Here is a 26167-nt window from a genome sequence, read left to right on the forward strand (position 1 = left end):
GCTTGTTGATTTGCTTCATTTCCTTCATATTTACTTTCAGTGTGTAATGCAATTATGAAACCAATTCTCTTTTTGTGTTTTCATAATGCTTAAAGAGTTATACTGTAATGCAGCCTGCGGCACGTTCTGTTAACACAGCAGATGCAGAGGATTAGATAGCATGCTGATGTTTCCTTCCTTTCAAATAACATTGCACCTCTGCTTGAATTGCTGTACTACACTCAATTTGCTCAAAGGTTGAAGGGTTGCCACCTGTAGGAAGTGTTCTTCATTGAATTATGTTCTTGAACAACTTGATTGTGTTCCTTATTTTCAAAGCATGCCTCAGGCAACTGTGAGAGCACAGACTGAGTACAGTTACAGGTCAGCCTTTTAAAGGGTCAATATTGCACCAATTCTACCAATTATATAACTCACACTTGCTTTAACTTACCTCAATTTAAAAAAAGAGGTACAAACTATATTTAAAACAGTGGTGAAGGTATTATTATTTATCTTCTTGAGTTTCTCCTAGCTTTACCTCAGTGTTTATCATTTAAGTAATGACTGAATGACTGTTGCATTCCCTCTATTCGAACTGTAAGGATCTGTCATCTATATACAAAGCGATGTTCAGCTTCTGAGAGGCAGTCTTCTTAACTCCAGACCCCAAATATTCCATCTATTCCATCTAGTAATTAATGTAATGGCCAGGGGTAATGTCATTCTTTACAAAGGGGGGGTTGTTAGAATTTTCCATTCCACTATTGTGATTTGTCAGCTGACCAGGTGTTCCTTATTGTGGACCTCCAGAGGTGGAAGCCATATTATAACAGTCAACAAAGAAGATTTAATGGGTGTCTCTTGTCATCAAGCAACTTTGCTTCTTGGTGGTATGAGAATCAAATTAAACTTGAACATCATTAGTGGAGGGATGAATCAACCATGTTTGATGAACTCCCAGATTGGAGTTCCCTTTCAATTCAAAGATGACCACCAACCAATACTTTTGGGATATGCCTGCCTCAGGTCAGGTACTTGCTGAGCATTTTATGTCAAAACTGTCGATAGGCCCCGCCAGAGAGTGACGTCCTCGGTCCCACCTCCCGAGGGAACAAACAGTCACTCCACAGAGGTCACTTCTTCTTTTGCTTCTCACATCAGGTAGGTAAGGTGGGTATACTAACCTCTCCAGTTGCTGTGATTGAGCCTGTGTGAAAGAGCTCTCACTCCAGTTTTTCTGGAGTAATTGCAATACTCTGCAATATTTCTATTGCTAGAAGTCACATCCCCGGAATCAGAAACTTGGCATCTGTGAATTGAGCTATAAACGCTGCAAAACGGTGCTTCGTTAAATATATTTCTCTCTTTGCAACAGCCTGCATTGCTTTGAGATTGTAGTCTGCTTTCTAACTCCGCAGCATCTGCTGTTGTGTGTGTTTTTTCTCCTGCTATTGCAGCTAAAAAAAGAAAAAGAGATGTGTGATTTCCTCCGCTGGATTGTCTCGAAATGCTTGGCGTGGTGACTGTTCTATACCACTGCTATAAGAAAATATAAGAAAAAAAGTCACAAGCAGTAAATTCGCTCTACTCTACTGCAGCTCTTCAGCCTGTGCTCCACCCCGGCGTATGATACACACTGCACCTGGTTGTGTGTGAGTGCACGCGGTCCAAATCATTTGACCATGCTGCACCCTGGTGCAGTACCGTGCTTTTCTGTACTGCTCTCCTGTACCGAACCGCAGCCACTCGAGCCTGTGTATCCACCTTTTGTTCCGAAGACGGAGTTGTGAGTCGTGATGGGTCCAACCATTTGGCGTATGCGTGCTTGCACTGTCGCAGGTTTCTGACCATGGCAGTTAAGGACAGGGCAGCCTGCCAGTCCACCTTGTCCGTATGCTTACACCTTGCCTGTGGCTCGGTGCGACACGTATAGGGCATTGGTGCTCGGCATCCCCCTGCTCTAGATGTTCCCCTGCCTACAGTTCTTCGGTGCCCTTGGAGCATCATGGCCTCGGTGACTTGGTGCGTCGCCGCACTCAGTGCTTAGACGCTCTGTGACCTCATACCCTCACGCGCCCTTGACATACGTGACCTCGGTGCTTCAGCGCCCTCAGAGCCTTGGTAGCCTCGTGCCCTCGGTGCTTTGGCGCCCCCTGTGCTAAGACGTTCCGTGCCTTGGTGCTTTGGTACCCCAGCACAGCGATAACCATCTGCATTTGGTGCCCCAATACTTAAGTGCACCAGTGTTGTATTCCCTGGTTCCTCTGTGCTTCGGTGCCTTTCGGAGCCTAAGAACCTCAGTGCACTTGGTGCCCTCGATCCCTCTGTGCTTCAGCTCCTTGGTGCCTTAGAGGCTACCTGCACTCAATGTCCTCTGTGCTTCTGCACGCTTGGTGCCTGAGTGCTTCAATATTTGGGCAGCTTTGGTGCCACTATACTCCAGTGCTCCACTGGTTAACACCCTCTGGTATTTTCAATCCCCCTTGGCCATATAGACATCAAGCATAGCTAAATTACATGCTTGCACATCTTGCAGAGTGAAGCTTCCTTCAGAGGACAAGCACCTCCTCTGCATCCGGTGTCTGGGCATGCAGCACGCTGCCCTTGGAGATGAGACGTTCTGTGCTATTTGTGCCGCAGGTGCTATGCAGGTGACTTGATAAGTTTACAGGTGCAACGTCCCCTGCTAGCACAGCTGAGTCGTCCGTGGCACTTGGAGCCCCTCCCTCCCCCCTCCTCAATCTGTCCCTGAGCCCTTCACAGAGCATTCCCTGCACTCAGGCTCAGGAGCCTCGGTCTCGCACTCACTCTCAGTCATCTACATGGAGTGATAAGCGGGCCAGACACTCAAGACAAGCACAGTGTAGTACGGACTTGAAAAACTAAATGGCCAAAGACCTTGAGTATTTTGCCTGGCAGCAGGCTCAAGCCCCTGCTCTGGCCCCGGCTCAGCTTATATACCGGTCACGGAGCTGACCTCACCTGCACTCATCTGATCCTGCAGGTACCTTGGAAGGTAATGCCAAACAGCGCTGATCATTTTTTAACATTGAGCCTCCTACCCCTCCACCCCCAGCCCTTTCCATTGTTCCTGGACTTCTTGGAAGAAGTACAGTGCAGTTGGAACCACCCGGCCTTGGTGCCGAGCGTGCTTAAATGGGCAACCCTGCTTGCTTCCTTAAAAGATGCGAGGGCACTGGGCTTGGCGGAATTTCCACCAGTGGACTCGACCATCACGGCCCTGGTGCAAGCCCCTCGAGTAGGGGGTCTACCTAATGACCCTGCATACCCTAATGGTCAATGTAGGGTAACAGAGACCCACTTAAAGAGAGCATATGCGGCGGAAGCACAAGTCACACGTCTGGCTAATGTGGCAGGCCTCTTGATGGCATACCAAGATGGAGTACTGCTGTCAGCACCCATACCTGAACTGGTGGCTTCAGAGCTGTGCCTGGTTTCGAGAACGCTACTCCAGATCTCTGGCTTCCTAGGACAAACCCTGGGCCGGAGCCTGGCAAGCCTCGTGGTAGCTTGCAGCAGCTTTGGCTGAGCCTAGTGAGGGTCCCTGATGAGGACAGTCAGTGTTACTTTTTTGGATCAGCGGTTGAGGAATTGCTGCAACGCTCCTACCAAGAATGCGAGGCATCTCGGCGGGTAGCCTCAATGCTCCCCCCCCGTACTGTGGTATGGGAGAAAACAAGACACTGGCGTCCACCTGTGACTCATACTGTGACTCAGATGGTCCCGCTCCCCACAGCCCCACGTGATGACCTGAGGCACCATCTTTAAGCTTCCACAGTCGGGCCCACCTGCAACAATTTCTCATTAGCAATACAACTCATTAGAGTTCTCATTAGCAATACAACTCACAACACAATAAGCAGCAGATCCAGCATGTGCGCGGTGAGGGAGTAATTCCACAGACGGAATGGCGGCAGGTCCTGAGTCAGAGACGGTGCAGCGCCGGTGCGGATCTCATCAGCAACAAGATGCAATAAAATAATATAACTAAATACACCACATCCAACAATGATATCACACGACACAGCCCCAGCAGAGCCCCTGAAGGCTTGCGGCCTCAGACCCAACCCTTCAAACAACATAAGCTACAGTATTGGCGCATTTGCACCTCAGACAACTAGGTGCTAGCCACCGTATACACTGATTACGTGCTTCTGTTCCATGCAGGTTCTCCTCCCTTTCGAGGGATCATGGTTATATCTGTGAGCAACTCTCTCCAGGTCTCAGCCCTCAAACGAGAAGTAGCTTCATTACTTCTCAAACAAGCCATCTGCCTTACAGAACCCATCTCCCAAGATGAGGTTTTTTTTTGATGCCAAAGAAGGATGGAGGTTTTCACCCCCACCTCAACGGGTTCTTGAGGGAGAGGAGGTTCCAAATGGTCACACACCATCACATTCTCCAGTCTGTCCAGCCGGGCGACTGGTTCACTACTGTGGACTTAAAGGACATGTATTTTCACATCCCTATTCATCCTGTGCACAGGAAATATCTCTGCTTCACTTTTTGGGGAAGCGTCTTTGAGTTTTTCGTGCTGCTATTCAGCCTCTCCTTAGCCCCTCACGTTTTCAAAGTGCATAGATGCCATCCTGGCCCCCTTGCGCCTGCAAGGGATCAGGGTGTTGAATTACCTGTAAGACTAGTTGATCTATTCCCAGTCACAGGAAGGAGAAGTGGCCCACATGGCAATCGTGACGGAGCATCTGTCGAGGCTGGATCTCGCCCCCAACGATGCCATATGCTAATTGATTCCGGTACAAAGTACGATTTACCTGGGACTCCAGCTGTACTCCCTCACAATGTGGGCCTACCTGTCAGATGACAAAGTGGCTGCCATTCAGAAGTGTCTATCCCTGTTTCAACAGGGATCGATAGTGCCTCTGGTGTTGTGTCAGAAGTTGCTGGGTCTGATGGCTGCGGCTTCATCCCAAACGTGACAGACACCATCAGCTGCGCTGGTGGAGACAGACCTCTCAAATGCGTGAAGGTGTAAGGATGGGAGTGATCCACAGTCGTCAGCTGGTGATGCCAGACGCATCCAACTTAGGTTGGGGTGCAGTCTGGGCAGGCAGAGGAGTCTACGGGTCCTGGACAGGCCGTTGGACATCTCTGCATATAACTGTGCTGGAGGTGCGAGAGGTTCACATTGCTCTCCAACATTTTCTTGTGTTGGTAGTGGTGTACATGTGGGTAGTGGTGTATGTCAACCGCCAGGGATGACTTCGGTCCCCAGCGTTGCATCACACAGCCATTAAATTGTTATCCCTCTGGGCTGTTCATCTTCCTGGAGTGGCGAATTGGGCAGCGGACCTTCTCTCCCAGCTGTCAGAATGGCGACTCCACCTTCAGTTGGTAGAGCGCATATGGGAACGTCTCAGGAAGGCCAGGGTCGATCTCTTTGCCACGGCAGAGACAACTCACTGCCCCTATGGTTCTCCCTCCATCCACCTTTCTTAGAGGAAGTCCGGAGAGAGAAGGCGACAGTTCTCCTGATGGCCCCAGATGGCCCAGGAGAATCTGGTCTTCAAACCTTTGCCAGCTACTGCAAGGCCAGCCATGGGAGATCCCACTACACCTGGACCTCCTCAGTCAGACGAAAGGCATTCTCCAACTATGGGTCTGGCCCCCAACTCAAGATTGGTGTCTGACCAAGGTCATGACCCTATCTCTTGCCCTATATTGGTCATTTTACAATCCCTGCAAGAACTGCTAGAGACGGGTAAATCCCCTACTACGCAGAAAGTGTACTTGGCAGCCATATCTGTGTGCCATGTCCCCGTAGACTTGATATCTGCAGGCACTCATGTCCTGGCAACCCGTTTTCTCAAGGATGTTCGGCTGTCACATCCTCCTAGAAAGGACACCCTCCCCGAGTGGAGTCTAGATGTGGCTTTTGGAGGCTCTCACTAAGGCCCCTTTTGAGCCATGCATTCCATAGAGTTGAAATATCTCTCTAAGACAGCCTTTTTGTTAGCCATCATTTCCACTGAGCAAGTCAGTGAGCTACAGGCTCTGTTGGTGCACAGCTCCTGAATGCATGTTTGGGACAATGGAAACAGGGTGGCTTTCCACTTGAATCAGCCAGTGGAACTAGAGGCTTTCCATCCCCTTCATTTTCTTCAGAGGAGGATCAGAGACTAAACTCCCTCTGCTGGGTTCGGGCATTGAGATGTTATGTTAGCAGAATGAGAGCTTGGCGTCAGTCGGACCAACTCTTCGTCTGTTATGCTGTAAGGACCCTGGGTCAAGCCCTCTCAAAGCAATGACTGTCTAACTGGATTGTGAACACAGTTTCGACTGCATATAGTATTGGTTGGTGGTCGTCTTTGAATTGAAAGGGAACGTTAGGTTACAGATGTAACCCTGGTTCTCTGAAAGAGAATGTAACCACCAAACCTTGCAAGGTCCCATTGGTTGCTTCCATGGGTTCGATGCAAAAGAAGAACTGAGCTCCATGGAGTGACTCTTTGTTCCCTCGGGAGGCAGGACCGAGGACGTCACTTTCCGAAGTGGCATAGAGGGGCATAGAACTAAATTAAGTCTCTAATTCTTATGTTTGGGAGTTCATGTCTCTTAGTTACTTTTGACATTTGTTTATTCTTCAGGTTTTTTTGGGATTCTTTTTTTTTTTTTTTTTTTTGCTCAATATAACCCTTTCTTGGCTTTCAATATTGTATGAAACGTTTAGCAACTGCAGTGTAGCAACTTCACTTACACCATGACACAAATCTGAACCTGTCAGCTATCAGAAATACATTACAGCTAGGTGCCATTTCTATCATTCTAACTGGCTGGTTTAACAGCTGACGAAAAGTATAAACTTCCAGCATAACACCGTACAGAAATATAAAAGTTGGGCTATTAAATAGGTAACATTTCAAAATCTGTCTCATAAAAGGTAACATGCTCCTGTTTCTCCTGCTATTAGGCATTTATGGGAATAAGAATATATGACTGCCTGTTAGTGCTTTAATATAACTGCATTAAAGCATTAACTACCACTCATATATCCTTATTGAGCATTCATTAAAGCAGGATGTTAAAACTGACTCTGCAAATTAGTTATTGAAATTAGCGTCCATTAGTCATTGTGCATTGATTTTAAATGTACGTTTTTTATTAGGTAGCTGGTGGTTTGCGATAAATCACCATTGCGCACATGCTTATCACGGACAGTTAATTGGAAGAGTTACGGTTTTATTGTATGAGTTGTTACAAACCACCTAGTCCCAGCACCACCCTTTCCTTTTATGTGTACCTTTATGCTTCAAAAATAGATGTCCTACAAAAAGTTTTTTCTCTTTTGGCATCTGACAGTGACACACGTGCTGATGGGGAGGAGTATCCGCACTCAAACAGGATTGCTCCTCAGAGGCCGAGCCACAGCGCGGCTTTTAAACTGACTCTACTCAAAGAAAGCCCAGAGAGGAATTGCAATATAGAATTGGACGCAAAAGTACCACTCCAGATTCAAAAACACGTTTTGAAGTGAGACGTGCATTATATCTTGCATACAGTATTGTAATATGGCTAGCACTTCGTGGACTGCGTTTTGTTTTTCAATGCTTTGCTTTTTTGATGCCACCGCTGCCCGTAGATCAGCTGCTGAGGACGGCGAAGTTCTGGAGAAAGTAAGCAGCGCCAGATGCACCTCCCGCTGCCTAACCCTGCACATCACACAGCTCAGCGCTTCTTTCAAAAATCTACAGGTAAAGCAAAGCTGCAGAGTAAAGCTGCAGTCAAATTTCGGCGAAAAATATATATATATATATATATATATATATATAATATATATATATCTATATATTATATATATATAATATATATAGCCATTTCATTTTTCGCAGAATATCATATAATATATTTTAATTATTATGTAGATCTATTTATGACCCTTACCATGGTTGTACAGTTTGTAAAAAATTTTTTATCATCGGCGAAATTTTTGAAAAGCATGCTCATTTATATTGTGACGTTTGTCTAATACTGTTTGTGCCAGATTAAAATATGTATTATTATATAAGTACAGTAATTAATTAATATATACATTTATTTATTTTGAAAGAAAAAAAACTTTAAAAGTTGGAAAATGCAATCAAGTTTGTCAATCTGGTTATCAATAGGGCAATGCCCAATCCCCTTCCAAAAAGTTTTACAAACATTTTAGACTCTAGTTTGCTAGTCTAAAATTAAGCATTTGTGGTACCGTGTGATTTATGTTATCAGCTTGAAATTACATATTTCTATAAAGCATTCACTATGCATTGTTCCCCTAGAGATTTCTCCCAATAATATAGTAATTGGGAACCACGTCAGAGGTGTAAGTAATTGCAAAGGATTAAATAAGTCATTCACCATATGTGTGTGTTTTATGTCCTGTTCTCCTTTTTATTATAAATGCATAGGCGTGTTTATCATTTACCAACTTTTCCTTGTGACATTTGAGTGCCCAAACCTATAAAGTTTATTTTTAAATTATTAGTGTATCATGTATGTGTTTTATTTTTAAACATAATACATATTTACATAAATATACATAATAATCTTTTGTACAAATGTATGCAATAAAAAAAAAGAAAACAAGGAGTAATTGGCTTATAAAACATCTGTGTGGTTTGGAGTGTCTTCTTGTGTCTGTTATTCCAGATATTGTAGTTTGTAATTAACAGGAACAAAATGTGTATTGTATTCTTCCTTGTGTCTTTCCAATTCATATCTCTTTACAATTTGTAGATTATTTTTTTTTTGGAGTGGGTGGGAAACTAGTCCTTCAATCACATCCTGACTGAAAGGAATTTAATTGTGGGTTCATGTACTGTACAGTACTTGCAAAATTATTGTACACTGTACCCTGTAGCCTGGTGAAAACGCAGTGTACGACAGTTAGGTGGACATTGTATTTCATATGCCCAGGGAATTATGTTATATCACAGATTTGTATAAAATATTGTCAAAACCCTTCTAGTACAACCATTAGTAGAGAGTGGGTGTGAACAGAGGGAAGATCTTCAGATTATTCTCCAATTGAAAGGGTCTGAAAGAGTGGTCGGAAAGACAAAAACTGCAGTTGAGGGTTTGAAAGCAAGGGAACTTATTTAAAGCTCTAAAAGCTCTTAATAGAGGTACTGCTAGCAAATTTTTTCAATGTTGCTGCTCTAGTTTTCATTGATAAGGCTGCTGTTTGTTTGTGATAACCTCGAGCAAGGCAATCAGGCCAGAAACTTTGATTTGTCGATTTGTATCAAGATTGACTTCTGTGTCACGGGTGGGTGAAAGTAAGTTCAGAGGTCACAGCCACGGAGTGTTTCTATTGAGAGCTCAGCTGGCAACCCTTTCTTGATCATATTTTCTGCTCAGTTTCCATCTTGTCTGGGGTTGTTGATTTACTTCTTGATTGAAATTAGTGACCCGTGGGGATAAGAGGGCAGAGTGCCCACAGGTAAACCCCTTTACTTGAAAATCCAGGTGTGAATTTATGTGCGTTGTATATTATTAAGCAGTGGAAATATTATGTATGTATATCAGGTATCAATGTTTGCTCTACCCTCCACCAAGTACTGTGACAGTACTTGTTGTAGGCAGTCTGAACCTCTATTAATTAACCATAACTGTGTTATTTTGAAGTCCCTTCATTAAAATTTGCAACCATTTTAGATACAATTTTCTTTCAATATGTAATTTTTCTGAAGTAAAAGCCATGGGGAAAACATTTATATATATATATATATATATATATATATATATATATATTATTTTTTTTCTTTTTTCTTATATTGTATATACAAAAATGATTTTTTTTATTTGCTAAAAGCATGTCCTTTTATATATTGTATATAACTATATTCATATAATCATATATATTTGGTAGTGGAAAGTACATTTCTGAATGCTTGTAATATTGTATATACATAATCTTTGGTGTGGTCTTTAAAGCCAGCGAAGCATGTCCTTTTCCACAGATGAGTTGTAATAATAACGATATTCATAGAGCAGTTATTTGAGGTAGCTGGAAAGTCAGAAAGCTCATGAGCAGTAAGAATAATGAATCCGGTGTGGCTAGACTGCGGGGGCGAGATAGAAGGCAGCCATCCCTTCATTTTTCTGTTTCCGGGAGAATTAAACTCCTACATCCCTCTCCTTTGAGTAGGAAGCCAACAAAAGTAGCACTGTAGTACCAGGGTCTGGAATCACTGTCTGTCAGTCTTGGTCTGTAAAGAGCCTTTAATGATGTATTATTTCTCGTTCACGCTGTAGATGTCAAACATTCTTGAACATGAACTCCCCAAATGAGAACTGTTGTGCCTTTACTGATAACATGATCTGCTACGGCCGTACACAGCAACAGTATATCACTGCAGAATGAAGGCTCCCACCAAGTAGCTCACACATGGTAGTGCTGCATGCACAGCTCATAAGCTACATAGTGCTTCATTGACCCTCAACACCCCTACCACACGACCAATACCCCATGAACTTTAGGTTTAGGGTTAGGTTATTGTTATGAAATAAACTTTGTTTTAATACCAAAATGTATCACCCTTATCATCTGATCAGGCTGTATCATGTAATGACGTCTATCACGAGCTGCGCTCGCAGCATTACCCTGTGTGAGCTACCCTGTGTGAGCTACGCTGTGGGAGTCTTCGTTCTGCAGCAATACCTCTCTCATACACAGAGGAACATTAGTTAATTGCATTGTACCGCAGTAACTTCACATATTAACAAAAGACCCATGAAGAATCCATGTGCTCTGCACTCTTACACCTGTGAACCAACGGAGCATTTTGGGGAGTAAAGAATTAGAGACAGCTCTGTTTCTTTCAAACAAGGCTTTGCTTGCAAACAGATGGTGGACGTAGGTTAAGATGAATTCCCATTTTGTCTGGAGTTTGATCAGCCTTATTTAGCATGAAAGGGCAATTCTTGATTACAAGAAATTGAAGCTAAAGAAACTTTTTAAACCAGTAGACTAATTTTTCAACAATTTTGAACAACCGTTGCAAATTTTGATACCAGATTCCTAAAACATAATCCTTTTACATCGTGGACAACATTTTTAGTAATTTTTTCATGATGGTTGTAATCATGCTGAGTGATGCTTAATGCAATTATTCAAATAATGTGGTTTTTGTATCTGTATTAAGGTGCTGTGAATATGAGCCCAGGAGCTGCCCCAATTCTAGCTGCCTGTCACAGACATGTGCAATATATGATAAAAGTGTCTTTATATTGATAAACTGTCTAGTGGACAGCAGTGTTTTGCCAGAAAACAAACATACTGCACTCCGAAGTGGCAGATCACTGGTTGGAGCTAGCGCTATCCTATATCTCTTTCAGGTCCTGGGTCCACAAATGTGGATATAAAATTGTTAAAAAAAAAAGTCTAATTATTATTTTTAATTTTAAGGACAAATAAAATGAATATAAGGGATATAAAGACACACTGGTTAATTTGGTCTGTATTACTTACCGTATCTATGGCAGGCAACTTCAACTGAAGAGTGGAACGTGGACTAAGATGAAAGCATGTCAACACAGGATAAAAAAAATCATTTTAACCCAGTATGTGACTCATTGCAATAAAGAACAATTCTGAATGAAAATATCACACAATGGCAAGGGCTCAGTAAAAAATAAATAAAATGAAGGTACGTACTCTTTAATACGTATAATGTAGAGATTGATGTAAGTTGACTGGTGGTTTCATGTTTACATAGGACCGATCTTGAATTGATTTGTACTTCATGTAATTCAATAAGATACTGTATTATTCAGCGCTAATATTTGCCCACTGCTGGAGTGAAAAAAACAAACAAAAAAAAATGTTTATCATAGAATGGAACATGCTTGTCCTTTCAAAACACAATTACCTCAAAGAAACTGCCATTTGAGAGTCCTATTATCAAGGAAGTAGGCAGAGTCAGTCACTCCCTAGGGACCTCCAACCTCACCTGGATCATGCTTCATTTAGCAATGAAAAAGATTAAACAGGATTTTATGTGGGCTGCGTCTTAATGTCAGGAGCACCTCCTCCTAGAATTAATAGGGTTTCAACGTATGGAAATACAACACATGCGACTTTCACACAGATGTTCAGATACAGTGCAAGTCATTTTAAGATCCCATGCCATCTTTAATGTTGAAGGTTTTCTTTTCAGGAGTAAGGGATCTGTAGAAAAGGGACTGAAATAAATCCATTTGCATCCATCCCATTTGGAATCCACATAGGGAATGATTTTAAGTGGCTGAGTTGTCATAAAGGATTCTTGCCTTTGCATTCAGGTGAACTTCAAACACTTTGGGATATTTTTTTTTTGACGACTTTCTAAGTTTACAGCTGGCAGATGTTTTGTGTGTCTCTTTTCTGAAGGTGCTTAGCAGTTAACTCTTTGAAGGTGTATGATCATGCAGTATTTGAGGAACGGTTTAATCCATGTACTAGTGTGGGTAAATTCAGCTTTTTGAGTCAGTAAGTCCTGGATATCAAGAGCCATTCTCCTGCTCTTTTTGAGCTAATGATATTGTCAGTCTTAAGCCCACCGTTGCACATCCTCAAATGACCCTTTTTTGCAGATCAGATTGAATACCCTAGGCAGTATAATGTTTTGGGACAGAATAAAGTCAAATAAATAATTAAGGTTCTCCTACCAGCTTTGATTAATATAGATTTATTTTTTCTTACTAAATAGTGTGATCCTAAACACACACAAACAGGTAGCATCTCCAAATCTTGTTTAAAGTATTTTTGGTAATGTTAAGTACATTTACTAGTAATTAAGCGTAAAAATTTTTCAGGTATCAATGTTTGCTCTACCCTCCACCAAGTACTGTGACAGTACTTGTTGTAGGCAGTCTGAAGCTCTATTAATTAACCGTAACTGTGTTATTTTGAAGTCCATTTGCAACCATTTTAGATACAATTTTCTTTCAATATGTAATTTTTCTGAAGTAAAAGCCATGGGGAAAACATTTATATATATAAAAATTTTACTCATACAAAATCACATACATCAAGCTACTTTGACATTAATTGTTAAAACAACCTACTAAATCTTATTAAACGGTTATATTTTGAAACTGGCATAATAAGAGATTTTATAATATTCCAGTGCACATGTTTGTGTGTCGGATCCAATAAAAAGGAGTATATACTCAGTTCTTTATATCGTTTTCATTTCGGTGTAACATTCTTATATACTCATTAGTCATACAAGGTAATATGAAATGTGTGAAATGGGTGTTCATTCAAGGTGTGCCGTGTTAGACGACACGCTGCCTTAGGTTGCTTCCTTAAGCAATTCATTTAGTCTGCCTCTGACATCCCTTGTGTTCTTGCTTTGTCATGCATTTAAATCCTTCCTCACATGTTTGGGCTACACAGGTGTGCCAAGGCTTAGAAATGAAACATTTAAAAAAATGACTTTGATAACAGCATGCTGAAATCCTAACACAAGCAGATTATTCCAGATAAAGCATATCACACTGTCTCATTAGGGGTGAGAAATAGCCAGATAATGTATTTACGAACTGCACCTCCCTACTAGATTGTGTTGCGTGCTATCAGAAGAACAAAGACTCCAAGTGCTGTCATCACCCCTGAATTCCAAGCTGCGAGTATTGTGAGACCATGTGTTTATCTGACAGAACAGGAATTCATGGATTTGATAAGAAATAGAGAAGCTGGGATTGGATGGTGCAGCAGGTTCCTTCACTAGTCTCTCCTGACTTTCTTTCACCTTTGGCCTGGGTTCAAATCCAAGCTGTCCTACTATAGCCAATTACCATTGTCTCCTACCTTTGATTATCTGTACACAAGAAATACAGTCAAAAAATGTTTTACCAGTCTTTCAGGCTATCCATTGAAGTACCCCATTTTGGGAGGGTTAGGGTTAGGGTTAGGGTTAGGGTTAAAGTCATTCTGCTGAATTGGTAGTAAATGTATAATGTTTGGGATACCGCTGCACTGAATGTGCAGGGATAGAAATAAGACTCCTACTGCATAGCAGTTTGAGTCATCTCTGATTTTACCTGAGCTTGTTACCTATACACTTTGGCTAATCAAGATCGTAGTAAAACCAGGATTAAACTGCTATACAATAGGAGACTTATTTCAATCCCTGATGTATTTGAAGATTAAACAAATATTAATCCAGGGATACCAACGATGTACAGTATATAAATTTCCTATTCACACTTCCTAAATACAGCAATGCACCCTTATCACGTTTTGAATGTGAACGAAATTAATGCAATCAGGTGCAATATTTATGTGTGTGATACAGGTATTATGGGGGGTGGGGGGTGGGGGTAATTAGTGCTGGGACGAACACATAATTTCCATGTTCGGATATTCGCGCATAATTTAAATATTATATAGTTCGGATATTCGTTAGTTTTTCAAAAAGTCATTATATTGCTCAGAACGCAGGCGGAGACCGCATAGAAGCAGTGGCAGGGGACGTGGCCTATGTGTGTGCCTTTATTTTATAGCAGGACCTTACAATATGAAACACATTAAAATAGAAAAATATCCCAGGAGTAAAGAGGAATTACTTTACCCCCAGTGAATTAACTACAAAACAACGGATGAGGTAAAATGGGCGGAAAAGACTCCTCCCATTTGTGATCTTTGCATGTAGTTAGCAGGGAAGTAAAGTAAGGTAGCACTTTACACATGTGTGTATAACTATTCCAATTACAATGGGAAACTACGACCTTTTAAAATAGGGATTTATAATTGGATGTTCATAAATGCCTTTGTAATTGACAGCTAATCAGCCATTCTGAGTTTCTCCAGTTCAATATAAATGGATTATTCCTATAGAAACAGCAATACACCCAAATACACACTTCAGAGGCTGAGATAAAATAAAATACATGGAAAGCCGCCTGCCATTGGTTCACAAAAGCCAGGCAAACACCATTATAAGCAACTTATCCCATTTACTAATCTAGATAATAGTGGAATTATAAAGTAAAGGCTATTAACCATATTCCCAGGAGACAGATACTTTGTATTGCAATCCTTATGTCTCCCGGAGACGCACATCCAGTATATTTCAGCGTTTTTGCTGTCAAATGCCATCAAGTCTGTTCAGATTTGTAAGATTGTAGTTTGCAATAGAAAATGAGTTTGCCTTAATTTTAAGTACCTAAATAGCTATGCATTTAAATTGAGCAGAACACAGGGAGACTTTCTGACTGACTGGCAGACCGAACAGACCGACAACATTTGAATTGAGATCTCAAATCTATTATAGTTGGTACAATGCCACCAGAGAAGACCCTGTCTCTAGTGGCTAGTTTGTGGTGTTCTTCTGTTTGCATTGGTATTACTTTGTTGCTAGAAAGCTTCAGGACTTCCTGTTTATATAGTTTAAATAGCAGAGGATGCATTCCCATGAATAATATTTAAACATTTTGAACTCAAACAAACCACACACACACACATACAATATCACATTTGACTCTTTCTCCAATCTCCAAGTACCCTGAAGAAATAGAAAAGGCTTCAAATAGTAGCCAATAAGCAGAGCTGACACTGACAAAGATATATATATATATATATATATTATATATATATATATATATATATATATATATATATTAGCTCAAAGAGCCAGCTGCCCAACGTTTCGATATGTTGTACATATCTTTCTCAAGGGAGCCTGTGTTTGAATCAAAACATTGGAGGTATTTATAGGTGTTTGACGGCATGACAACTACTTGTTATTGTTTATATTCAAATCCATGATTTATTCTTACATGATGTAATGGTGTTCTATATGTGACATCACTTTTACTTATATCTTTAAATCTATATTAATTCTAATTAACATTATTTTATATAAACTTATATTTATATTATCATGCAATGCTGGCTCTGAGGATCATATATATGTAATATGTGGTGGTAGAACACATAACATATAGACTATATATATATATATACGAATATATATATATATATAATATATATATATATATATATTTATGAAGGACTTATAGTCCGAAACACCCTGATAATTGATTTGTAAATCAACTATTCTACCTTTTTAAGTACCTAAAATATCATTTTCTTTTTTTTGTTTTTCTTATTGATCATGTTGGTACACAGCACTCTTCCTTTTTCTCAAAATATATATATGTACAGATATATATTACTAAGTTATTTTTAGTATTGCTGTATATTTTTTACTTAAATTTATGCATGTTGTAGATCTGCTGTATTTGAAAAAGGAGTTGTATTTTTTTGTGATTTTTAAATCCATATGTCTACATGTAGGTTGAAAACCTCATTCTGCATATATATATATATATATTGGAGGTAACATTGGAAGTATTTATAGGCATTTTGATGCCATGGTAACCACAGGTTTATTTCTCTTTAAATCTAATGTCTTTGTGATGTCATTCACTATGTAGCTAATGATGTAACAATCAACTGTTCCTTTCTATTTAAACAACAGGGTGTGTGGTAAGACAATTATTACCACACGCCCTGGGCGCGTTGTGAGGCCATAACCCTTCAACCACCAAGGAAGTGTGGTGATAATTGTCTTACTGCATACCCTGGATTGAGTTATTTCACTTATAAAATGGCTAGATTTTTTTTTTCTTGAAAATTATTAAATAAACTAGCTTTTTTAAGGAAAAAAAAAGAAATGTATTTTGTATCCTTCCACAAAAATCAATCCCTAAGGACCGTTTCATTGTGACATATTTTTAACTTTTTTTATTTACCATCAAAACATTCAATTGAATATTGCCATTTATAGTAACATTTCGAGATCAAATAGCATTTGGAATTGAAAGCAGACTGATTTCCCACATCTGAGGGAGGATTCACAGAACAGCCAAACACTGCACTGGCACTTGGGGCCGACCTAAAAGGTCAGAATGAACTTGTGGAAAGTCACTCATGCTTAATTTTTATTATTAAGACGTAGTAATATTAATAGATCCGGTAAGTGAGTAGGTCTATGATGTCATAGCTGTACAGTAAGACAATTATTATGGCACAGTCTTGTGATCTTGTTCAGCCAATCATAGCACTTAATTTATCTAAGTCTATTTATCTATTTATTTTCTTTTATTCTTCTATATTATACATTATCTAACTTATTTTTTTCTAAAACCACAAACTTTAGGTCAGCCATGGTGTGTCTGTTCCTCGTAAAGTTCTGAACTGTTGGTTCATTTTCTTTTGTATTTCTTATATTTGTATTTCCCACTGGTTATCTTTACTGATGTATCAATACTTCAGCCCCTTGCATAGTAATGCTTTCTGTGAGGCTGTTAATGTTTCATCAGATAAATTAAATACTGTGTCCACTTCATAACCCTTAGTCATCTTCTCTTTGTTTGTTTAAACTTTGATATTGTTGTGATATTATGTGTTTGTTTTTTATCATGATTCTGATTCCTTGCAGTTAATATATTTGATATGTATCTTATGCTATTACATTTAAATATAATTCATTAAAAATGATTATTTTTGTATAATAGATTAATTGGATCTCCTGTACATAGAACTGAAGTTTCTGTTCCATCATATCTAAAGCATTCCTGGCCTACAACATTTAAGTAAACATGTATTGGTCTATTTATAATATCTACAGCAGCAACAACTTCTGCCTCGTTAGCCCAGGTCTCTGTGTTACCTGTGCTTAATTTCATTTTCTCGATGTGTTCTTTATAATCCTCATCAAGGTAACATTTGTGTCTATTTTCATTTCTGCTCATGTGTTCAGTAATATTCCCCCTTACTAATCTATTATCGACTTGTGTTTCATCCAAAACTCTACTCAAACACCTAAAAAAGTAACTACCATCTTTCTCTGTCCTCAGTATTTTATTTCCATATTCATCATTGTGGCACTGATCTTCAGCTACCATATGAAGGTGCATATTTTCAATTACTTTTAAATATGTATCATTGGTTATTTGACTCTTGTGTACATTATTACATGGCATATTTGAGGAAATTATTTTTGTACATTTTTTCAGATTTCCTGTCATTTAAATACCTTATTTTTCTTGAAATACTCCGCTTATTTTGTTATTTATCTTATTCCTGAAGGCAACAGTTTACAACGTGATTCATCTGTTATTTTTTGGAATTTCAAAACTAATTTCTCGAATTCTTCTAATTGATTTGTTTCCTGCATTACTTTTTACAATGTTTCTTTAAGGATGTTATTTACATTATTTCTTTCTGAATCATTCGTCTTCATGTTTATAGCTAATTTTATCTGAAATCCGAGTGGTACAACGTCACTATGTATCCATCCAAAAAGATATTATGAGGGGTATACTTATCTCTCTCTGCTCTCTTAATCTCTTAATTTTTGTAGTATTGGCACAAACTGGACTGTTGTTGAAATCCAGGCCTCTTTCTTCCTCCGTTCATATCCTTCATTGGAGTTTGTCTTCATATACCCTACATAAACCTACAAATTGTTAAGAGCATAAAGCTCTTAGACACCAATCTGTGTGGTCAGGTTTGAGACAATAGCATTCTGCTAAAGCCAAGACACCTTTTTGAAACTATCCATCTCTACAAAGTCACTGAATTCCTCCCTTAGGCTGTGGATCTGGTGCTTGCATCCAGGTCTTTCCCTGATTGAATACTTCACAGGACAGACTTGGTGGTGGAAGCAAGAGTTGGGAAATAGGAGTTCAAAGTCTTGGCTCTTGTATCACCACTTTAATCAAATGTATTTGTGGTTGGCATTAGCATTGTATTCCTTTACTGAAAAGTTTTGACTTGAAGACAACAACCTGTCGTAATGGCTTCTTGATGGCTACGTAATATTGCAGTGCTTAGGAAACACATTGTATTACTTTTGCTGACTCCTGTGTACTCTACAGAGGTAGATGGAGTAGATCCTGTTGCCCCCCCCCGACATTTTGTTCCACATCACTACTTATTGAACATAAGCTTTTTTCTCACAACAGTAATGGTGGTTGAGAAGGGCTTTTGTTAATTCAGCAGCGCATGGCAATACAGTATTTTGATGGTACAGGTAAACTGTGAAGTATTTGGTGATTTAATGACTCGACATGAAAATACAAATAAAAACATTTAAAAGAGAAATGTCTAGCAAGGCATAGTTCAAAGAAGACAGCCACTCTCAAGCTGAGGGAACACAAAGCCACTGCATAGCACACCAGGAGAGACTTGGGGTTTGATACAGCAAAGTTCCCTCAAACCAGATCTACTGAAATCAGGTTTGAAGCCACTATATCTGAAAAAGTGGCTTTATGTTCCCTCAGCTTGAGTGAGAATGTTGTAAAAGTCAATGGCTGTTCTGCATCACTTAAACATTTTACAAATCTATAAAGATGTCAGTGGCAATGGTATCTGATGGCTGTTATTTATATAATGCAGGATCGTTTGCAGTAGATTGTACAGTAGGTGAAAGCTTTATGGTACATTAACCATTTTTGTTTCATTACAGGCTATAAATGTTATAAATTGTTTTTCATATTGTGGGAGTGGCAACATAAATAAATATATCCAGATCTTTCGAATGTTGTCACAGTTAAAATGTACCCGGTCATTTCCTATGCAGTAGTGACCCATTTCTGTGCTCCTGTCTTTCAGAATGATGAGATTCTGGAATGGTGTGAAAATCACAGACGATGCTCACAGGTGAGTGTGTTTCTCCCTCTAAAGCCACACTGCAGAATGCATCATGTGTGTCTTTCAGGGTGCACATGATGCTCTTTAGGTCCCTGTATTGGCTACTATTTATGGAATCATATTGATTTCACAGTTTTCACTGGTTATGTTCTATGCCCTGCCTGTGCCCCTGGCCGCAATTTCATACCAGTAAACACAAATCGTTTGTTCGTCCCTAAATTAATTATAATTCTAAAACAACAACAAAAAACAGCTTAAGACTAATTAAAAGTCCTTGAATTATATCAAATTGTTTTATTTCCCACGTATTATTTTTAAATGTGTGGTGTGTGTTTTTAGTTGCTGGAAAGACTGTAACAATTACGATTTGTAATATGTAGCCCAATATCTACAAATATCCTTTTTTGTACAGTAGGGTCATCATTTGACCACTATAAATGATTGTGTTTAGCTCAGCTGTTGCCCTGGCGCTATGGCTATACCTGTTTCTAAAATCACCTCTAAAAAAAATGGCTGGGGCATTTAAAAACATAAGAAACCTAATATTTCTCCCCCCCCCCGTATCTACTGAACTCTGTGATACAAGGTATTTATTTGTACTTTGAGTTTGCAGTCCCTTGAAACGTCTACAGCAGTAGTTCCCAACCTTTTTCAATGTAGGGACCACCTTGGTGTTTGGATTTTTCCCACAGTCTACTTGCCGCATATTTTTTCACATCAGCATTTTGAAACTACTTTTTTATATGTATATGTATATGTACTTGTAGAAAGTAAAGTTTTTATATAACATACCTAACTTCATGAGATTCCTGGTTTTGGATCGTCGCTACCAGGTCAGCAAGGAATGTTGTCATTTTGCACATTGAAAGTTGCTGATGGCAAAGTTCCTGTTTCTTTTGTTTTTTTTTTTTTTTTTTTTTTTCACATTCTGAATGCTTTGTAGATAAATGACGTCTCAATTATCAGGTTTAAGAGTTTTGTTTGACAAAACCTCCTGACAAATAATGCAATGGGGCTTGAGTCATCCTAGGATCCAGTAAATGTAAATACGTGCTGGTCCCCGCAAACTGATACCTTGTGTTGCAAATTAATCTTATCCATTTCTAATGCAACTTGTTGCTTTCACTGAGTCACAAACCTCACTCCAATGTACATACAAAAACACTGGAACAGGAAGACTGGAATAGTTTTTAAAATAATGCTAAAGACAGATGTGCTTCATAATGTGTAAGTTGTTTAGTTAGCATTTGTTTCACATTAAAAAGCTGTTTCAGTTAATGGCGGCTTTGAAGGATGCTCGGTATTGCATCAAAGAGATCTGTACTAAATATATTAATTTATAAACACACCCGTAATAAAAGAAAACAGATAAAAGGGAAACATGCAGACTACAAACATATTGTATTATGTACCACATGGTTAAATGAATTTTGATAGTTGTTTGCAAACTATCTGGAGTTTACTCATGGACCACAGGTTGGGAACCACTGGTCTACTGTATTCCCAGGAAATGGGACATCTGTACTCAAAATAAGTGAGGGACTTTCTTTTTTTGCCAGTATAATGAAAGCTGATGAGAATAACACAGTATTGTCAAGCAACAAATCTTCAGTTCAAATATGTTTTTCGACATGGCTCTCTTCCACAAGACAGGGAAAAACCGATTTATTCTAAAAGGCAAAAAACAGCCAACGGTTATATGAAGTAACGGCATTTTCTGTGGATTTTAGTTACATTTTGGGCCATTGCCTTTCTTCTTATGGTATGACACTTTTATGTGGTTTGTGAAAAAAAGCAGGTTCGTGTTTTGTAATTGGTGCTCTATGAGAGCGATAAAAAGCGAGAGTCAAAAATTTAACTGTCTATAAAATATTTAACACACATACTGTATGTTCTGCTAGTCATTAGTAATAAGACAGGTGAAAAAATCCAATATACACCGGATTTAGTAGGATCATATAACTCTAATTTCGAGGTATTACCGTAATAATATAAAAAATGTTTCTTTAAAAATGTGTGGACAAGGCCGTGCTTTCCTGCGTTACTGATAAGCTAGTTTTTCATCAGATACAGAAAGCTAAACAAAGGCAAACCGTGCCTTAGAACAGTTTCCTCAGATAAATAGACTTTGCAGTCTCTCAGGAAAATGTTTTCCGGAGAAACTGATATACTATTCTAACTGCTTTTTTTCCCCTTTTTTTAGTGGCACTAATAAGAGCATAAACATTATTAGCTCATTTACAATAATTGCTTAAACCAGACGTCTTTAGCCAACCCCCCTCCCTTGCCTTCAGGGACCGAGGTTAAAAGTGTCAAATCTAAGAAGCCAGAGTCTTTCCCTATGAAGGCTATAACTCTCACACCATACTCTTAGCTGTTGTAATTGCTTTCAGATGGAAGTTCTCCTCCCATACTCTCAGGAATAATAGGAAACGTAAATGTTGTGCTTCCAGTAAAAAATAGCTACAGTTATTTTACATCCTCTTGGGTTTACCTTTCTGTTTCTTTATATATATAAAAACAACTGCTATTTATAGGACAATCTATCATGTCAACAAGTCTGGCTTTTTTTTTTATCTAAGCAAATGCTTTATAATTATTTTATAAATGACCAGCACCATGAAAATACAATACCTCCTTTTTCTATTTATGCGTCAAGTCACGGATAAAGCATTACACTGTAGGTCTCTATAATATCTTATTATGTCTCTGCATACCAATGATAGTGGTCATACACTTTTCCACATATCCGTGTTTACAATCCATTCCATCAGAGAAGATAATGAAATTGTTCTTTTGCTGGATTGCATTTCAACCTGTCTTTTATTTGTGACTGAAAAAAAAAAAATAACTTAAATAAGTTGTAAATGGGGTCCATTTGGTGTTGATGTATTGCTGTTTTCACATGGACTCTTTTGCTTTAGCCCAGTTGAACCCTCTTTCATAGTCCTCTCCAGCATCACTAGCTGAAGATTCTGGGCAGCTGTGACCCAGGCTCCTCCACACCCCGACTCTGCTGTCAGCATTGTGCACTCTGCTCTGGTTCCTTCCACCCCAGCATGTGACTGTGGATCCTGTGAATTGACCTGTAGCTCAGAGCAGGAGGGCGTGCACAGGACTGACCGAGTCAAGGGTTGGTCAGTCCAGCAGCCGCTTGCTGTCTGTGTGGGCAGAACACTTGATCTCCCAGCTGCGAAACTGTGGAGACGCAAGGGTCCACTCAAACTGAAATGTACATGGTCTCGGTTTGGTCCTTTGGGCCAGATCTTTGAACCGTTTGATCTGGTGAAAGTAAAAACAAAAAAAAAATACTTGCACATGTTACAAAAGTAATGTTAAAATGTATTTTCTGAGTAGATTTTAAACATAAGGGTCCAGATTTATTACTAAAGTCTATATATGAGGACACAAAAAAAAAAAAAAAAAACGCTAGAAGCAACTTTATTGTGCAAGTGAACTTTTTTTCTGAAGGGAATAATAATGAAATAATTTCTACCTGACTAGCACTAGTCTGGGGCAACATTACAGGTAACTTACCAGAGATCATGCAATCGCAAGCGAGCGTCTTCACCACTGTGCAAAAAAGGGCTGTTTTGCAGGTGGGTTATAGCGCTTTTAACATAGTGTCCCAGACAGGCCAGAATCTGCAACAGGCATGGCATCACATAACACTGTCCTACACAAACCGAATTCCTAAAACCGGCAGTGTATTTCTGTTTAAAAATTATAAAAAAAACAAAGCAAAAATTAAAAAAAATATATTTTACTTTGCAACTTCAGGTTCAGGGTAAAAAAAACATGGTGACCAAAACCATTTTATAGCAAAATGAACTTGCTACCCTTCTGTGTGATTTTTCAAATGAAGTGAAGAGAACACCCCCAGCATACTAGAATTATAAGCTCGCTCACTCTCTCTCCTCTCTCTCTCTCTCTCTCTCTCTCTCTCTCTCTCTCTCTCTCTCTCTCTCTCTCTCTCTCTCTCTCTCTCTCTCTCTCTCTCTCTCTCTCACACACACACACACACTAAGGAATGCTTTATAATTAGGAATGCTTTATAATTAATATTAATATACATATGTGGCATGGAGAACTAATCTACTGCTTTGAAAAGATTCACGTGTTACCTCAAAACACACATCGTCTACCCCCAACATAAATCATGCTTAGTTACCTTTTTACATATTGAAAGCATGGCCAGTTACCTTTTACAGCTTGTAAAAATTGTTTATGGTGACCGATTCATTTGAACCATATGAAAGAGGACAAGCTTTGAGCACTGTGCGGTAATACAATATCTGTGGAATAGGTGCTATGCTACTTTCCCTTTGATTTAGTTAAGGAGTTTCGTGTATATTGCAGTTCTGTAGATCTTTGTCTGTTTTATCTCCATTTTAAGGTTATTTGCAGTCATTGTTTTCTTTATGGCTTCCGTTTGCACAGGGACTGTTGTGTATGACAGTGTTGTTTTTGAAAAGTAATACAAATGCAGTTCAAAGACATTCAAGTTCCTTGACCACCTAATGTAAGTCAAACATGCACACATATATACTTATACCATACATGAGTGTATATAAAACTTCAAATAAAAACCCTCAAAGAGAACCGAAGTAGACTTTATTTTTTCTATATAGGTTACTTATGGCCTCAATGGTTACCCTGAAGACAGTTAAAGTTTTGAAATATTTTTCCAAAGCATTACCATTGCACTACTTGTTGCACTACAATAGAAAGTTAGAATATTTATTACTTTGAATTTGGGGACTAAAGAACCCTGTTCTATGCATAAAAACTCTCTATGATTTCTAATCTTCTCATTTAAAATATTGTGTTGCGTCCATGTTAATCAAAGTCCTAATAATAGATAAAGATAACCTGATTAAACAAATGACACAAAAGCATGATACTTTTTCAACATTTATTTAACCACAAATGATTCAACATTCAATATCCATGTGTGAAAAAGTATGTGAACCTTTAGATTCAGTAACCTGTGACACCCCCTTGAGCAGCAATGACTTCAACTAAGCGTTTCCTGTAACTGTTGGTCAGTCTCTCTCGTCATTTTTGAGGAATTTTGGTCCATTCCTCTTTACAGAACTGCATCAACTCAGGGACATTTGAGGGCTTCCTTGCATGGACAGCTTGTTTCAAGTCGATGAGGTTTGGTTCAGAACTTTGACGGCTATTCTAAAATGTGGAATTTCTTCTTTTGCTGTCATTCTTTCGTAGATCTGCTTGTAAGTTTAGGATCATTGTCTTGCTGCATGACCCACTTTCGGTTCAGCTTCAGCTCACAGATGGACAGCCTGACATTCTCCTCTAGAATCTTCTGATACAGTGCAGAATTATTGGTTGTGTCAATGATGGCATCACCATGCTTGACGGTTGGGATGAGGTTCTTATGTTCGAATGCAGTGTTTGGTTTTTGCCAAACATAACGTTTCTCATTGAGGCCAAAAAGTTCTACCTTTGACTTGTCTGTCCAGAGAACATTGTTCCAGTCTTGTGGATCATCTGTGTGCTCTTTGGTGAACTTCAGACGGGTAGCAATGTTCTTTTTAGAGAGCAGTGGTTTCTTCCTGGCTATCCTTCCATGAACATCATTCTTGTTCAGTCTTTTTCTAATTGTTGAGTCATGAACACTCATATTAGCCAAGGCGAGAGTGGCCTGCAGATCCTTGGATGTTACGCTGGGATTCTTTGTGACTTCCTTGATGATTTTCTGGTTTGTTCTTAGAGAGATTTTGGCAGAACGACCGCTCCTGGGTAGAGTGACTGTGGTCTTGAACTTTTTCTATCTGTCTGATGTAGAAATGGTTTTGTAACCCTTTGTATTCCTCAGATTTCTTTTGATCGTGGCATGATGTGTTTCCCCATGATGTGTATCACATATATTTATTAAAGCCCTGGCAGGCAAGGGAGGCCTTATTTGTAGTCCCAGATGAAGTAGAGGATGATTTAGGCCCCTGTATAGGGACATCTAGCACTAAAGACATTTACTGCTAAAGACAGTTATTTCCAGATCAGAAACAAGAGCTGCACAAGTTAATTGAAGAGTTTAATGATGGTTTTTTCTGTCTTGCCAGGTAGAAGGGCTGTTCCATTTCACAACCATGCCATTTGGGCTACATGGTGCGCCCGCTGCCTTTCAGAGACTGATGGGCCAGGTCTTACACCCACATCGTGAATATGCGGCAGTGTATATTGACGATGTGGTCATTTACAGCTCCACCTGGTGAGAGCATTCGGCTAGGATCATGGCCGTCCAGCAGTCTCTTAGGGTTGCCCGGCTGACAGCTAACTTGAGAAAATGTGCATTTGCCAAAACAGAGATGTAATATTCGAGATTTGTAATGAGGAATGGAAGGTTGAAAGCAGTTTTCACCAAGGTCCAGGCTTTGGTGGACGCGGCAGTCCCGAAAACCAAGGCTCAAATGAGGTCTTTACTGGGCTTAGCCAGTTATTACTGTCGATTCATCCCAGATTATGCCACAGTGGTCAATCCCTTAGTTGACT

At 39.4% G+C, this 26167-nt stretch overlaps 1 protein-coding gene across 1 annotated transcript in view; it reads left to right on the top strand.

Moving 5' to 3' along the window:
* Positions 1-7392: 7392 nt before the first annotated feature.
* anos1b (anosmin 1b) overlaps positions 7393-26167 on the top strand; it is a 48834-nt gene continuing 30059 nt past the window's right edge. The window contains exons 1-2 of the mRNA XM_041269971.1: positions 7393-7712; positions 19613-19660. Of these exons, the coding sequence (XP_041125905.1) occupies positions 7530-7712; positions 19613-19660 (231 nt within the window). The 5' untranslated portion in view covers positions 7393-7529. The remainder of the gene's footprint in view (positions 7713-19612; positions 19661-26167) is intronic.

This window comes from Polyodon spathula, chromosome 14 (assembly GCF_017654505.1).
Source record: "Polyodon spathula isolate WHYD16114869_AA chromosome 14, ASM1765450v1, whole genome shotgun sequence".
NCBI classification, from domain to species: domain Eukaryota; kingdom Metazoa; phylum Chordata; class Actinopteri; order Acipenseriformes; family Polyodontidae; genus Polyodon; species Polyodon spathula.